A 17,276-nucleotide genomic window follows, 5' to 3' on the forward strand; every position below is an offset into this window, starting at 1 on the left:
CAGCCTAAGCTGCTCTGCTAAGCTACCATTATCTATCAGCCTAAGCTGCTAGACACCCTATACACTAATAAGGGATAACTGGGCCTGGTGCAAGGTGCAAGTACCCCTTGGTACTCACTACAAGCCAGTCCAGCCTCCTACATTGGTTGTGCAGTGGTGGGATAAGTGCTTGAGACTACTTACCACTCTTGTCATTGTACTTTTCATAAGAGAAAAATATACAAAACAAGGTCAGTGTATATATACACATAGCCAAAAAGTTTTGCATTTCCTCTTTTCACTCTTTTCTAAGTGCTGAAAAGTACTTCTAAAACTTTCAAAAAGTTCTTAAAAGTTTAAAAAGTTTTTTCTGTCTTTCCAAAAAGTTCTGAAAACTTTTTTCTTTTTTTTCTATCACTTTAACTCTCTCTAAAAATGTCTGGCACAGGCCAAAATGTTGAACTGTCCAAACTTGCATATGATCACCTTAACTGGAAAGGAGCAAGGAGTCTCTGCATAGAGAGAGGTTTGAGTGTAGGGAAGAATCCTTCCTTAGAACTGTTAATTAACATGCTTAGAGTACAGGATAAGGCCATAAGTGCCCAATCTGGTGAAAAAGTAGCTAATGGTTCTCAATCTGATCCAGGGACTCCCCCAGGAAAAGATTCAGGAAAGAAACTTCTCAGCCTGCCCATTACTAGACAGTCTAGCATAGTTGGTACAGAGGTTGAATCACACCATAATGATGGTGTGCTCTCACATTATACTGTTAGCCAAGCTGTTAGGGTGCCCTCTGTAAGGGACAGGTCTCCTTCTGTTCATTCCCATCATACCTCTGTATCTAGAAATGTCCCTCCCACCCACCCTGATGACAGATTGTTAGAAAGGGAGCTCAATAGATTGAGAGTGGAACAAACCAGACTAAAGCTCAAGAAGCAACAGCTGGATTTGGATAGACAGTCTTTAGAATTAGAGAAGGAAAGACAGAAGTTGGGTTTAGATACCCATGGTGGCAGCAGCAGTATTCCCCATAGTCATCCTGCAAAAGAGCATGATTCCAGGAATCTGCACAAGATAGTTCCCCCTTATAAGGAGGGGGATGACATTAACAAGTGGTTTGCTGCACTTGAGAGGGCCTGTGCTGTACAGGATGTCCCTCAAAAGCAGTGGGCTGCTATCCTATGGCTATCATTTAGTGGAAAAGGTAGGGATAGGCTCCTTACTGTGAAAGAAAATGATGCCAATAATTTCCAAGTTCTTAAGAATGCACTCCTGGATGGTTATGGCTTAACCACTGAACAGTATAGGATAAAGTTCAGAGAGACCAAAAAGGAGTCTTCACAAGACTGGGTTGATTTCATTGACCATTCAGTGAAGGCCTTGGAGGGGTGGTTACATGGCAGTAAAGTTACTGATTATGAAAGCCTGTATAACACAATCCTGAGAGAGCATATACTTAATTGTGTGTCTGATTTGTTGCACCAGTACCTGGTAGACTCTGATCTGACCTCTCCCCAAGAATTGGGAAAGAAGGCAGACAAATGGGTCAGAACAAGGGTGAACAGAAAAGTTCATACAGGGGGTGACAAAGATGGCAATAAGAAGAAAGATGGTGAAAAATCTCAAGATAAGCATGGGGATAAGGGTAAAACCAAAGATCCCACTTCAAATCTTAAACACTCTTCAGAGGGTGGGGATAAAACAAATTCTTCCTCTTCTTCCCAACCTGCACACATTAAAAAGCCTTGGTGCTTTGTGTGTAAAAACAGAGGCCATAGGCCAGGGGATAAGTCCTGTCCAGGTAAACCCCCTGAGCCTACCACCATTAATACATCAAGCTCTAGCGCCCCTAGCAGTAGTGGTACTAGTGGTGGGACTGCTGGCAACAGTCAAGCAAAGGGTGTAGTTGGGTTCACTTATGGGTCCATAGTGGAAACTGATGTAATCAGTCCCAAGACAGTTTCTGTCACACCTAGTGGCATTGACCTTGCCACACTGGCTGCTTGTCCCCTTACAATGGATAAGTACAGGCAGACAGTTTCAATAAATGGTGTTGAGGCCTTGGCCTACAGGGACACAGGTGCCAGTTCCACTTTGGTGACTGAAAACCTAGTGCACCCTGATCAACACATCATTGGACAACAGTATAAGATTATTGATGTCCATAACTCCACTAAGTTTCTTCCCTTAGCTATAATTCAGTTTAGTTGGGGTGGAGTTACTGGCCCTAAGCAGGTGGTGGTATCACCTAGCTTACCTGTAGACTGTCTCTTAGGTAATGACCTAGAGGCCTCAGGTTGGGCTGATGTAGAGTTTTATGCCCATGCAGCCATGCTGGGCATCCCTGAGGAATTGTTCCCTCTCATTTCTACTGAAATGAAAAAGCAAAGGAGAGAAGGCCTGAAAACTCAGGAACCCTCTCCATCAACAGGTAAAAAGGGTATCACAGTATCCCCTAACCACCCTACCATTCAGGATACCATTCCTGTGGTGGGAGAAACCTCTCCTGGGGTGGCACCTGTTCCAAGGGAATCATCAGTTGGCAAAACTGTACTAAGCATCCCTGCCCAGCTCCAACCCAAGAGAAACAGCATCCCTGTTCTCTCTTCCAGCCATATGGACAAAGTTTTTGCCCAGCTATGGCTTTTCTGAGACAGCATCCCTGTCTGGCACTTCCATCACTACAAATAGGTTCAGTGGACAATTCCCACTGCTCTAAACTAAAACTTACTGATAGAAACTCTGAAAATACATCTTCACATTGTTGGTTAGCTAAAAAACTTCAAACAGGGTGGTTTACATCCCCACAGGGAAGTAACCATATAGTGGATGATAAAGGGAGTAACCAGTCTATTGCAGAGCTACTCTCTACTTATCACCACTTAGACAATAAAGTCTCAACTGGCCAAGGTTAGCCTTATTGTCCTTCGTTTGGGGGGGGGGGGGGGGGTGTGAGAAAGTATCCTCTTTCTAGCCTTGTTACCCCCACTTTTGGCCTGTTTGTGAGTGTATGTCAGGGTGTTTGTCACTGTTTTCACTGTCTCACTGGGATCCTGATAGCCAGGCCCCAGTGCTCATAGTGAAAACACTATGTTTCAGTATGGTTGTTATGTGTCACTGGGATCCTGCTGGTCAGGACCCCAGTGCTCATAGGTTTGTGGCCTATATGTATGTGTCACTGGGACCCTGTCACACAGGGCCCCAGTGCTCATAGGTGTGCATGTATATGTTCCCTGTGTGGTGCCTAACTGTCTCACTGAGGCTCTGCTAACCAGAACCTCAGTGGTTATGCTCTCTCATTACTTCTAAATTGTCACTAACAGGCTAGTGACCATTTTTACCAATTTACATTGGCTTACTGGAACACCCTTATAATTCCCTAGTATATGGTACTGAGGTACCCAGGGTATTGGGGTTCCAGGAGATCCCTATGGGCTGCAGCATTTCTTTTGCCACCCATAGGGAGCTCTGACAATTCTTACACAGGCCTGCCACTGCAGCCTGAGTGAAATAACGTCCACGTTATTTCACAGCCATTTTACACTGCACTTAAGTAACTTATAAGTCACCTATATGTCTAACCTTTACCTGGTAAAGGTTAGGTGCAAAGTTACTTAGTGTGAAGGCACCCTGGCACTAGCCAAGGTGCCCCCACATTGTTCAGAGCCAATTCACTGAACTTTGTGAGTGCGGGGACACCATTACACGCGTGCACTACATATAGGTCACTACCTATATGTAGCTTCACCATGGTAACTCCGAATATGGCCATGTAACATGTCTATGATCATGGAATTGCCCCCTCTATGCCATCCTGGCATTGTTGGTACAATTCCATGATCCCAGTGGTCTGTAGCACAGACCCTGGTACTGCCAGACTGCCCTTCCTGGGGTTTCACTGCAGCTGCTGCTGCTGCCAACCCCTCAGACAGGCAGCTGCCCTCCTGGGGTCCAGCCAGGCCTGGCCCAGGATGGCAGAACAAAGAACTTCCTCTGAGAGAGGGTGTGACACCCTCTCCCTTTGGAAAATGGTGTGAAGGCAGGGGAGGAGTAGCCTCCCCCAGCCTCTGGAAATGCTTTGTTGGGCACAGATGTGCCCAATTCTGCATAAGCCAGTCTAAACCGGTTCAGGGACCCCTTAGCCCCTGCTCTGGCGTGAAACTGGACAAAGGAAAGGGGAGTGACCACTCCCCTGACCTGCACCTCCCCTGGGAGGTGTCCAGAGCTCCTCCAGTGTGCTCCAGACCTCTGCCATCTTGGAAACAGAGGTGCTGCTGGCACACTGGACTGCTCCGAGTGGCCAGTGCCACCAGGTGACGTCAGAGACTCCTGCTGATAGGCTCCTTCAGGTGTTAGTAGCCTTTCCTCTCTCCTAGGTAGCCAAACCCTCTTTTCTGGCTATTTAGGGTCTCTGTCTCTGGGGAAACTTTAGATAACGAATGCAAGAGCTCATCCGAGTTCCTCTGCATCTCTCTCTTCACCTTCTGATAAGGAAACGACCGCTGACCGCGCTGGAAGCCTGCAAACCTGCAACATAGTAGCAAAGACGACTACTGCAACTCTGTAACGCTGATCCTGCCGCCTTCTCGACTGTTTTCCTGCTTGTGCATGCTGTGGGGGTAGCCTGCCTCCTCTCTGCACCAGAAGCTCCGAAGAAATCTCCCGTGGGTCGACGGAATCTTCCCCCTGCAACCGCAGGCACCAAAAAGCTGCATTACCGGTCCCTTGGGTCTCCTCTCAGCACGACGAGCGAGGTCCCTCGAATCCAGCGACGCTGTCCAAGTGACCCCCACAGTCCAGTGACTCTTCAGCCCAAGTTTGGTGGAGGTAAGTCCTTGCCTCACCTCGCTGGGCTGCATTGCTGGGAACCGCGACTTTGCAGCTACTCCGGCCCCTGTGCACTTCCGGCGGAAATCCTTCGTGCACAGCCAAGCCTGGGTCCACGGCACTCTAACCTGCATTGCACGACTTTCTAAGTTGGTCTCCGGCGACGTGGGACTCCTTTGTGCAACTTCGGCGAGCACCGTTTCACGCATCCTCGTAGTGCCTGTTTCTGGCACTTCTCCGGGTGCTACCTGCTTCAGTGAGGGCTCTTTGTCTTGCTCGACGTCCCCTCTCTCTGCAGGTCCAATTTGCGACCTCCTGGTCCCTCCTGGGCCCCAGCAGCGTCCAAAAACGCCAAACGCACGATTTGCATGTAGCAAGGCTTGTTGGCGTTCTTCCGGCGGGAAAACACTTCTGCACGACTCTCCAAGGCGAGAGGGATCCGTCCACCAAAGGGGAAGTCTCTAGCCCTTTTCGTTCCTGCAGAAACCTCAGCTTCTTCTGTCCAGTCGAAGCTTCTTTGCACCCGCAGCTGGCATTTCCTGGGCATCTGCCCATCTCCGACTTGCTTGTGACTTTTGGACTTGGTCCCCTTGTTCCACAGGTACCCTAGATTGGAAATCCACAGTTGTTGCATTGCTGGTTTGTGTCTTTCCTGCATTATTCCTCTAACACAACTATTTTGTCCTTAGGGGAACTTTATTGCACTTTGCACTCACTTTTCAGGGTCTTGGGGAGGGTTATTTTTCTAACTCTCACTATTTTCTAATAGTCCCAGCGACCCTCTACAAGGTCACATAGGTTTGGGGTTCATTCGTGGTTCGCATTCCACTTTTGGAGTATATGGTTTGTGTTGCCCCTATCCCTATGTTTCCCCATTGCATCCTATTGTAACTATACATTGTTTGCACTGTTTTCTAAGACTGTACTGCATATTTTTGCTATTGTGTATATATATCTTGTGTATATTTCCTATCCTCTCACTGAGGGTACACTCTAAGATACTTTGGCATATTGTCATAAAAATAAAGTACCTTTATTTTTAGTATAACTGTGTATTGTGTTTTCTTATGATATTGTGCATATGACACTAAGTGGTACTGTAGTAGCTTCACACGTCTCCTAGTTCAGCCTAAGCTGCTCTGCTAAGCTACCATTATCTATCAGCCTAAGCTGCTAGACACCCTATACACTAATAAGGGATAACTGGGCCTGGTGCAAGGTGCAAGTACCCCTTGGTACTCACTACAAGCCAGTCCAGCCTCCTACAGAGGTTCCATGTGGGTGTGACAATTTTGCATAGGCTAGGCAATGGCCTGGCCACTGATTGCATGGAATAATGCTGGATTCCAGGTATGCAGTACTGACAGAACTGCTTCTCAGGATGGGCTGAGGCCATCTGTGGGTCAGTGAGCAAGTGTGGAAGTTGGCGGTGTGGGCGCATACTGATCAGTGGACATGCAGCTATTATGGGGGAGTTCAGCTTTGGTGTAGAGTGAGCTCTCATTTAGGAGTTTGTGGCTCACCTCGCTCTTCTTTTCTCCCTGGGCGTGCTCTACTGGCTAGAGGGTTTCTTCTGTTGAATAGGGACTGGAAAGTTACAAGCACCTGGCTGTGAAATCCTTCTACCTCGGTTGTCCAAATCAATCTAGCAGCTATGATCCTGAAGTTCGTATCTCCTTGAGGTGGGTAAGGCATATTTCTTAAAGCAGCATGATCTTATTAGACTGAAAAGCACCTGAAGCACAGATGTATCCGTTGAGACTGGTAAGAGTGGACTGAACAGGCTCACCTATGGAATCATTAATGCTCCTCTGGTGGAACCAGCTACATGTATCCTATATTCTGGAACTGTCTTTGCCCATACTCTCTCATTTGAGTTACTGGGGTGCACACATCCTACCAATCTCTGTTGATTTCCCAGTCAGGCTAGTTTATACAGGGCTTCTTTGTATCCATGAATCTTGTTGCTGTGGGCCCTGGAATTTTGGCAGTGTAAATTGCTCAATGTCCATGTGAGTCCTTGACAACTAGTGGACTCTCACCTCCAACTGGGTGCAGTATACTGTCCTCTCCTGTTACTGATTTGTCACTAACTGCTCCAACAGGTGTACCACAACCATACCGCACCAAGGTAAGGCCAATAACAAACACTCAAAACCACCTTTTGATAGAAAGAGAGACCCACTGCCCCTTCTAACTTCTTGGATCCAGCACACAACCATTCTACATCCTTAGCTACTGATGCTCAAAATTCTGAAATAAAAACATTCTGGGGTACTTATACCAGTTTGGTGACCACAGATTTAAAACTAGCAGTCTTATCGTATACAAGGACCATGTGCAGAAGCATCTGGACAAATAGGCCACTAGGATTGATATAGTGCAGTTTCTTTTTGGACACAGAAGATGAAAACAGGGAGAATAATGTAAGGTTGCTGCACCTGTTAGAGAGAACACAAGCTAAGAAGGAAGACATCAAAGAGAGGCCTCAGCAGAATAATATTCAAGTGGCGGTGGTTCCAGAGAACATTACTACAGGGGCAGTGGAGCAATTTGCAAAGAAAAAGGTCTGCAGATCTCTGATCCCGACTGGTGCCTGGTCAGGCCTCTGTGAAATTATAGCAAGGCTATTCTGTGACAACCCCATGAAAAACAATCAATGGAATACAAAGGATTTCTTTCAAGATTTAATTGTGGTTGTACAGAAAGCCAGGAATTCCTTTGCAGCTGCAGATAGAGGGAAATCTAACAATGACCCAAACCAATCATGTGTAAGGCCATAGTTATGTCAAGCAGAATAATGAACAGGTTAGACACTTGTGACACAAACTACATAAGAGGTTCCAGGATCCTTACAAGAAGCCCAATAAACCAAGACCTAATGGCAGAAATATATTGGAAAAGCCTCCTGAATAGAATCATGTGCCAGAACTGGACATAAATACATGACTGGCACAAATGTCAAGAGCCATCACATAGATTCAATGACCCAAAGTGAAATCATGTCACAAACACAAAAGCATTTTAAAAGTTCTGTACTAAAAGGTCTCATTTCATTCATGTTGGTAAAGTGAAGAACAAGATACATGCACAATCCATAAGGAGGATTTAGTGGCATTTCAGTAACAATTTGCTTTAAATGTGCAGGTTTACACATTATTTAGTACCACGTAAGATATACCTGTGCTTCTAGTTGCTGCTTGCGTGCAGATTTCAATTCTTCCTGTTCCTCCTTCTCTCGAGCAGTCAACTGTTTCGCATCTTCAAGGTCACTGATAAGTTGTTCACGTAATCTTAAGGATTCCTTCTGGGCTTTTTGGTTCAATTCAATCTTTTCCTGAATCTGAAGCTGTCTGCCAGCAAACACCTATTCACAGGACCAATATTTGAAAAATACATTTTAGTTGTCTACCAATAAATCAAACGGATGCATGATAGCGAATTGGGAACATTTGCCAGTATGATTTGAAATGTCAAAATTATGAAGTTATGTGCAGTCTAGGCCGGAAGGTTTCTCAGAAAGGGTACTAAAGCATGATGCATCAAGCAAAAGCCAATTTAAATGTAAATGTTAAGAACTTTTTTTGCAATTTTTTCTGCCTATTCACCAAGATAGTTTTATTGCTTTTATTTTACTTGTATTTGAATTTTATTTCAAGACTGGAGGCTTAGATTACGTTTTTCTTTCTTCCATTTATTTAGCTCAGCAACCAAAGAACAGGGTATAAGTAAACAATATTTAAGCGACGGGTGGACTGCAACTCTCATGAGTACAAGCATTAACTCAAAGTCCACCAATCAGATGGCTCTGTCACCAAATATAAACATCTCCAAAGCACAGCACTTCCTTTCTTTGCTGCTCTGGAGCCGAGTAAGTGCCTTTCCTCAAGCCATATTTCTATGGTAGTAATGCAGGAGTCATTTTCACAACATTTTTGTGGTTTTGGGCCTTGTGTTAATTCTTATTTTGATCAGGAATGAAGCACCAGTAAATAGTTATTTTGAAGTTTCTCTTGGGACACCTGTATCTTTCTGGTGTGGTCGTCCTTCCTGGCGCCCAAGGGCATTTGGGCTGCCTGTGTGATCCCTGCCACACCGTGGCTGCTCAAATTTATGAGCTTGAGGGGTGCGAGGTGGGAGCATGTCACGAGCTTCCCCTGGACTTCTTCATCAGTCAATGAGGTTCAGTTATCCGATCGTGCCACTTGGGGCGCTGTAGGCAGAAGGACGCTCTTGCTTTGCATCTCACTCGTCTCCGACACACATTCAAAGATGAGCGACGCACACGTCTCTCCCCAGTCTATGCACCAGTCATAACAAACTCTTCCTATTAACTGCAGTTAGAGGACACTAGTTGTAGTCAAGTATTCTTGCAAGTCACTACGCAGCAATGCACTGGGTCCTTAGGGAACTGCCTACTGAGGCTTTCTGGCTTTACAATTGAGCTGGTCCTCTGCTGGCTCAGAATGTAAAAGGCACCTGTAGCCACAGTACATGTTGTTGTCATCATCCACTTCCTTGCCCTTATTATTACCAATTCCATTAGTATATCTGCTACTGCCAGTCTGAATATTAATATTGGCTTCTGATATCACAATGGCATAAGGTTGGAGTGAGGGGAATTTTGATGAGGTGGCAGAGGGTATGTTGCCCATGGCTCTGTGGTGCCCTTGAGAAGGCAGGGGTGCACTGCAGCATGAACCCCAGCCTGACACCTTCAAAATGTTCAGAATAGCATTACTAACGCACTAAGCCTCCACCACAGGCGATCTGCATGACGCCTCTCAACACAAATCTACCTTAATTGAACAAGATGTGCTACATTGTAATGACAATGTTGATAACGAGGAAGAATTTAGTGACCTTGATCTCAATGATTCAGACAACGAACAAGGGCCCCATCGACAATGGTGACTGGAGCTCAGGGCTAAGCGTCTCAAGTTGGATAATCCCTCTGGGGGGATGAGGGTGTCAACATAAGGCTCAAATGAGTTTGGAGGCAAGTTGAACCTGGTCGATATTTATCACCTGCGCTGAGTGGAGCTAGTTTTGGCAGAAAAAGTGGCCCAATATGTGCTCAACAGAATTTGCAAACCAATTGACAAAGTTGTCCATCCCTTGAGGGAAAAGTCGCTTTGACGCCAGAGACTGATGGCATGAAGGCCACTTTTGAAGCAAGTTTATTAAGGACCCTGAAACGAGGAATGACCATTTCTGGAAGGCCTGCAAGGATAAGCTCTTTGATATCTTGGGGCCACTGATAAACATTTTGGACATGGCTGGAGGAGGACAAGGACACTGGCAGTATAAGATCACCTGATCTGTTGTCCAGATGGGCGCAGAGGCCAATATGCTTCTTGGAAATGTCAACCGTGCACAAACTATGGAGAGAAAGCGTTCCGTTTTAATTAAGGCTGACCCCAAACGGAAAATTTGCTACATCTGAATCAGGCCCTGTAGCAGAGGGGGACTCTCTGAAGATCCATGTATAAAAAAAACAACCGAGTAGATTTGTAACAACTTTCTCTTCACTAGATGAGGCCCAGCAATCAATTAAAAGAGTATGAAAGAAACACGTTTTTGGTTGGGTCGGAAGATGCAGGAGCGCTCTTTCTCAGCCTACCAAATATATCAAGTCAATCCTCCAGTTCCAATACCAAGATCAGAAATGGTTCAGGGTGTTTTTTTTTCAGCCCAATGACATGGTGTCAGAGGAAAGTTCCATGGAGCTACCAATGCACCTGGTGGACCGTCAGGTAAGGAGTATCCTTTCTTCACACCCAAAGGTGGGAAGTCACATGGGGTTATTATTTCACAAACTAAGGGATAATAAAGGGGACATGTGGGTCCTGCAAACTGTTATTGGTTTTCAAATAGAATTCTACGGCACTCTAGTTCAGTGCAGGAGTAGAGAACCCATTTGTTTGGCAGAAGCAGACAGCCTTTTGATTTCACTGGATGTAGATTCTCTTCTGGACACTGTTCCTTCCGTCACATATCTACGGGGACTTTTAAGCAAACCTTTCTCGCTTCAGAAAAACGATAAAGGTATGTGCCTGGTGATGAGCCTACTGGAGTTTAGTCTCTGGTTGATGTACTGCTACTTCAAGATGGAGGATCTTCATTTTCTGTGAGACATCCTTCAACTTAGTGGATGGTGAGCATGGATTTGAAGGAAGCTTATTTCATGATTCCTGCAGTTCATGTGGGATGTTCAGGTGCACAAGTTTGTGATGCTTCCACTTGGACTTTCCTCCATTTCTTGATGCTGCACCAAGATCATGCGACCAGTTAAGGAGGAGCAGTTATGCTCCAAGGATGTTCAGATGAATATATATATATATATTTATATGATATTCTCTTGTTACACCAGGAGCCGTCAGTTATTCTCAAGAACCTAGCTATGATGAAATCCCTCTTGCAAGCACTGGGTTTTGCTCAAAACAAAATTTGTTCCCTCACAAACAATGTGCTTCTTGAGTTTATCATCGACTCAAACTAGCAGGTTCTGAAACTCCCTCAGAAGAAATTGACACTGATCAGAAAGGGAATGAAGTGCACGTCAGCAAAAGAATTTGAATCACTTAGATATTGGATCAGCTTTCTGGCGTCATCCTTTCAGGCTATATTTCCGGACCCTTTACAGTATGAGGCCCTTCAGAGGTTGAAGGCGGCTCACTTAAGGATAGGCCTTATTCACATGGCTCAGGTCTGTCTTTGGGAGGAAGTTAGGGATGAGATGCATTGGTGGTTGGACCACATTTTGGAATGCAGAGTCATTTTCGATTTGGCTCCTGGCATGGTTATTGAATCTACTGCCAGCCTTTCAGGAAGGAGGGCTCATTATTGGGACCGTAACCACCGGCAACATGTGGGCAGACCTTGAGATAGAGTTGCACATCAACTACTCACAGGGTCCTTTGCAGTGCAACCTTTCACAAGAGACAAAGAGTTGAGCTCCATCCTTTTTAAGATGGACAATGTATTGGCAGTCAGGTACATCAACTGTCTTGGTGTGACAAGATCGAAGGTTCTGGCAGACCTTGTAAGGGTCTTTTCTTTACTTCTGTCTAGGCAAGAGGATCTCAGTCTTGGCAAAGTATCCTTCAGGCATGTTAAATCAAATCAGAGATTGGAATTCCACACATCTGAGGGATTCCAGTGCAAAGAAGCTACATCCAGCCCTTATCCAGATGACCATGGACAGATGGGACCCTTGCCAGATAGACTTGTTTGCGTCTCGCCTCACCCACCAGCTTCCTAATTTTTTCAGTTGGAGGTTGGACCCTGTGGCACTAGTGATGGGTGTATTTTTGCAGGACTGAATAGCAGTTTCAGGGTTTGTGATAGGATAACGTTTGAAGTACAGTATGAAGGCAGCTGATAGGTATTCAGGTTAAAATCTTAAGAAATTGTATTTTTAGTCAGTAATGGGAATGGCTTAGATGGTGGCAAGTAAGCTTTAAACAAGCATAACCTAAGCCTCCGGTCCTGAGGAAAGTTTAATTCTATTAAAGGACAGAGAGGAGAGGATTATCGACGGAGGGACACATTAATCCTCCCCACAGCATTCTGAATGATCTGAAGTCTCTGTCGGAGGTGTGCAGAAATTCCTATGTTGAGGATGTTGCTGTAGTCGCGTTGGCTAGTGTTAAGGGCATGTGTCATTGTGCATCTCGTGTGTAGGGGTAGCCACTTGAAGATCTTATGTAACATGTGCAAAGTGAGGAAGCAGGCGGAGAAGACGGCATCGATCTGTGATTTCATGGTGAGCTAGTGGTCAATGGTGATTCTGAAGTTTCAGGCATGGTCGGAGGGAGTGGGTGTGGGTCCTAGGTCTGATGGCCACCAGGAGTTGTTCCAGGTGTTGCTTCTATTGCCAAAGATCAACACTTCTTTCTTGTCTGTGTTCAGCTGCAGGAAGTTCTTCATTCAGTCAGCAACGCTTGTCATGCACCTGTGGAAGTTGGTTCTGCTGGTGGAGGGGTCGTCGGTGAGTGAGAGAATGAGATGAGTGTCATCTGCATAGGTAATAATGTTGAGACCATCAGATTGATGATGTTGGCCAGCGGGGTCATATATGCCCTTAAGAGCGTGGGGCTGATGGATGAGCCCTAGCGGACAACGCAGGTGATCTTGGGTACAGAGGTGAAAGGTGGGAGTTGGATCCTCTGGGTTTTTCTGGTGAGGAAGGAGGTGATCCATCTAATTGCATCCTTTTGGATGCCAATGCAGTGGAGTCTTTCGACCATCATGTGGTGGGATACTGAGTCAAAGGCTTTCGAGATGTAGAGGAGAATCAAAGCTGCTGTTTCTCCTCTGTTGAAGAGGGTTTGCAACGTCATCAGATACCGCAAAAAATGTTTAGTACCTTTACTGGGAATGGGAGCAGGGAGTTGGCCTGTCGTTTTTAGGGTTGCTGGGGTTGGCGGAGGGTTTTTTGAGTAGTGATCTGATTTCGGCGTGTTTCCAGGCATCAGAAAATGCTGGGGTGGTGACAGAGGTGTTGAGCAGGGTGGTAAATCCATGGGCAATTCTTTGGTTTCCACTGTTGAAAACATGGTGCGGGCATGGGTCTGTGGGATCTCCTGAGTGGATAGATTTCATAGTGGATGTGATGTCCTGGGTGGAGAGGATGTTCAAGGTGTTCAGTGTGTGGTTTTTGTCTGTTACAGTGGTGGCTTATCTATATGGACGTTCATAGGTGTGGGTTTGAAGTTCTGGTTGCCGTCTTGTTGTGAAAGAAGTAGGCGAGGTTGTCGTACAGCTCCTGTGGGGGTGTGATGTTTTTGTTGGCAGCTGGGTTGGAGTATTCCTTAATGATGTTGAAAAATTCCTAGATGTTGTTGGCGCAGGTTTCAATGCATGCAGCAAGGGCTGTCTTCTTTGTTGCCCTCAGCAGGCGGTGGTAGAGGATGAGGGAGGTCTTAAAAGCTGCTCTGTTGGAGGCATCCTTGCAGGCACACCATCTCCTCTCCAGATGGTTGCTGTCTCGTTATGCAGTTCTGAGTTCTTGGGTGTACCAGCTGGCCTTTTTGGAGGATATTCTCTGGTTGTCCAGATGTGCACCAGTATGGTTTCCTGAATCTTTCCTTCACAATAGCTGGGAAATTGTACATTCTAAAGACCTATTGGCCTACAATACTTTGACTTGAATAGCTACTCATATGTTTAATAATAAGATGGTTTGAAAAAAAAAACTTTGAGCTGCATCAGGTAAGAAATAGAATTGACTAACAGCAACAAGAGGTTTCGTATACAAATCACAAATACAGAATATGATTTTAGATATATTCTGTGAAACTCAAAAGAAAAAATAGACAGTATAAGAAATCAAACAAAGGAGATGGTGAAAGTAAGATTCTTGAACTTTTGAAAATGATAAATGCTCCTATTAGAGAGTGGTTAATACTTTGTGTGATTAATAAAAACCATTACAATACAACACAGCACATTTTCATGAAGTCTAAAACACAAAAACACTGTAGTTTAAAGTTCAATAGCAAATTAGAATAAAGAGCCACAAAAGTGCGATAGCACAAGATCTCCAATTCAAATTGGACCAACTTCATGAACTTAACAAATCTGATTAAAAAAAAAAAAAGACTTCAGCAATGTTAAAACAGTATAATTCTGCCCCATCACATGCTCATAGTCCCAATTACTCAAAAGATGCAATTAGGAAAATTATCAGCTGCCAAGCAAATTATACTTTATCTGTAGTAGGTACAAAACCTACATGCTGGGTGGAGTCTTACGTCTTTCCATTTCTGTTTAATTTCCCTAGCATCAAAAAGACCAAAACATAGTCACAGAAAGTTAATTCTTAGGGTACAAGGAATCAAAATTGTATAATAGAAGAAAAAACAATTATTTGCATAGAGTGCATCTCAAACTGTCATGAGAAATTAGAAATCACCAGTCATCAAGATTGTGCAGGAATCCAAGGGCCTAAGCTAGAAAACTGAAAAGTACAAATATAATGGTTACCAAAATAGGGATCAAATGTGTGAATTACATGATATTTGTGTGTTAGTTGCATGCATATTACCTCTTTCATGAGTCTGTCCCTGGCTCTTCTTTCCCTTTCCCATTCTTCTTCTCGTTTTGCCCATACCTGTTTTGCTTCCTCTCTGCAACAAACATACCACAAAATGATGCTAGTTTGTTATAAAAAGAATGTATTTGAGGCAGAAGAAAGGGGGCATTTGGAATGTGTTTTGTTAAGTAACTGAATGTTACTCTTCTTTGTATACAAAATAAATACGCCTCTTGGACGTTCCCACAGGCAACTACATAGTAATTACTTTAATTGTAAAAGTAGCTGAGGTTTGGTGGCCTGTAACTCACTGGCTCTTCTTTTTCTTGTTCAGAAGCTCTGCCTCTGCCCTACATGTACAAAACACACTACATGTATAAACTAGGTAGCACTATCACAAAAACTGTTTTCAGCTAACACATTAACACAATTAATTTGGACTCTGCATAAATGATACAAAAGACGTAAATCAAAAGTGCAACAGCAGTAATGCTATATTTAGAAACTAATAATCCCAGAGGAGTAGAGCATTAGGACAAAAAAAGCAATCAGTCAAAAATAGCACCAAATAAGAGATAGCTTGAAAAACAATTTGCAAATCAAGGAAACGAATGGTAAATTCCACATAACACATTGCTGTGCCTGAATGCAAACAAAATAGGATATGTCACCTTATCATTGCAAAGAATGCTGAAAACATATGACAATTGAAGTGACCGAATAGCAGTGATGTTGGTGTTCCAATTAACATGTACCAGTTAATACATAATCTAAGGCACATTCTGGAAGATACATATGATGACAATCTCTGCATAAAGATAAGCAGGCTTAACTACAATTCTAACATTTGGTTTGAATGTGTTATCAATCCAATGTAACAGTGGCTAAAGGTGTCTTACAAAGTGCCATTTAAAAAACACTTCTAGTTAAAAAAAAAAGGGAACACTGATAATTTCTGTCTGCAAATCAGTATGATCAAAAGTGCCATGACAAATCCTGTAATAATAAGCTAAATAAAAAGGATGTGTGTACATCATGTTCAAAGAAGAGTATTAGGTTTCTATGTCATATGACCTGAGAGCTTTACCATTCAGGACCAAAAAGAGCAAACTATCATTTCTTCAGTGCTAGAAAAAACAATATAGAACAGCACTAAAAGCTAAAAATAATAAATGTGCATTATCGACACTTGACAGAGAACTAATCCCCTGATTTAGAGTTGGGAAGATAGGTACTCCATCACAAACGTGACTAGGATTGACTAGGGTGTAATTTATGGCGGATGGGATAAGTGTTACAAGTATTGGTCGCCAAAAGTTTAAGGGAGAAAATGTAACCTAGGATGAAGTTAGAAGCGGTAAAGAAATGCTCCTCCATTAAATACTTAAGGGTACATGATTTTATTGATTCAACACTTCGTTTTTTAAGGTAGTACAATTTATGATCTTAATTACTATAGGAAACAACACTTTGCTCATAACCTTTTGTACAAGGAGACAAGGAGTCTGCTTACCTTGATAATGATTTCTAAACTGGGTGCCAATCAAACTCTACTGTGTCAGTTAAGGCGCTCTGTGTATATTAGGTGAACAACTTGTTGATTTAATTGTCAAACACCAGGCTTTCAAATATGCTTTGATGGGCCAACTCAAAGAACGCCTAACCATTCCAGATGGGGTTAAACTATTCACAATATCTTTAAAATTTCACAAAGGAAAACATATCAGAAAAAGAAGCACTTACGAATATGAATTCCAAATTACAAGGCACAATAGTAAAGTAAAGTCAAATAAACAACTTATTTATTTATGATCCATTACAAAACATTCAACGGCAAAAAGACTCCTATTGGTGTGACCAACAGGAATGTACACTTGACACACTTGCTGCAATTTATCTGAAAAGTATGTGAATGAGGGAGGGATTATACTTGATCCAATCCACCCCCCCCCCCCCCCATCCTAACGGAATCTTTTCAGTTCAATCTTTGTCCATTACAATTTGCTGGATGACACTTGTAAGAGTACAGAGAGTGAAGTAATCTACCAGGTTGCCGATCAACAACCTTTTGTCATACAGACTTCCTTGGAGTGATCCTTACATTTACCACAACAAAGTATATAAAGTATAAATCCATCTCTGGGTCCATCCAAAGCAAATGCATGGGAAATTTAAAGCCAAAAAGAACTGCTGAAAGGGATGTTTTTGGATTTCCAAAACATTTTTTACAATGGCTTGTGTGACCATAGATGGACTCATTTGCATAAAATAGCAGTTCCCACTGATTCCAATATAGAACCAATCTTGGAAATGACAACTACCTTGCTGTTCTAGAAACAACAGTTCGCCCTGTATATCTCACAGGCCCTTTCCCAGATCTTTTTCTTCAGTAACATCCTTAACATAGTTATTTTTCTAAATGTAGCCAATT

At 43.6% G+C, this 17,276-nt stretch overlaps 1 protein-coding gene across 2 annotated transcripts in view; it reads right to left on the reverse strand.

Moving 5' to 3' along the window:
- TCHP (trichoplein keratin filament binding) overlaps positions 1–17,276 on the reverse strand; it is a 212,009-nt gene that overhangs the window by 60,863 nt on the left and 133,870 nt on the right. For both annotated transcript variants that reach the window (XM_069214726.1, XM_069214725.1), the window contains exons 10-11: positions 14,858–14,939; positions 7,988–8,173 (exon numbers count right to left, since the gene is read on the reverse strand). In XM_069214726.1, coding sequence (XP_069070827.1) covers positions 7,988–8,173; positions 14,858–14,939 — 268 coding nt within the window. The remainder of the gene's footprint in view (positions 1–7,987; positions 8,174–14,857; positions 14,940–17,276) is intronic.

This window comes from Pleurodeles waltl, chromosome 11 (assembly GCF_031143425.1).
Source record: "Pleurodeles waltl isolate 20211129_DDA chromosome 11, aPleWal1.hap1.20221129, whole genome shotgun sequence".
Lineage (NCBI taxonomy): Eukaryota > Metazoa > Chordata > Amphibia > Caudata > Salamandridae > Pleurodeles > Pleurodeles waltl.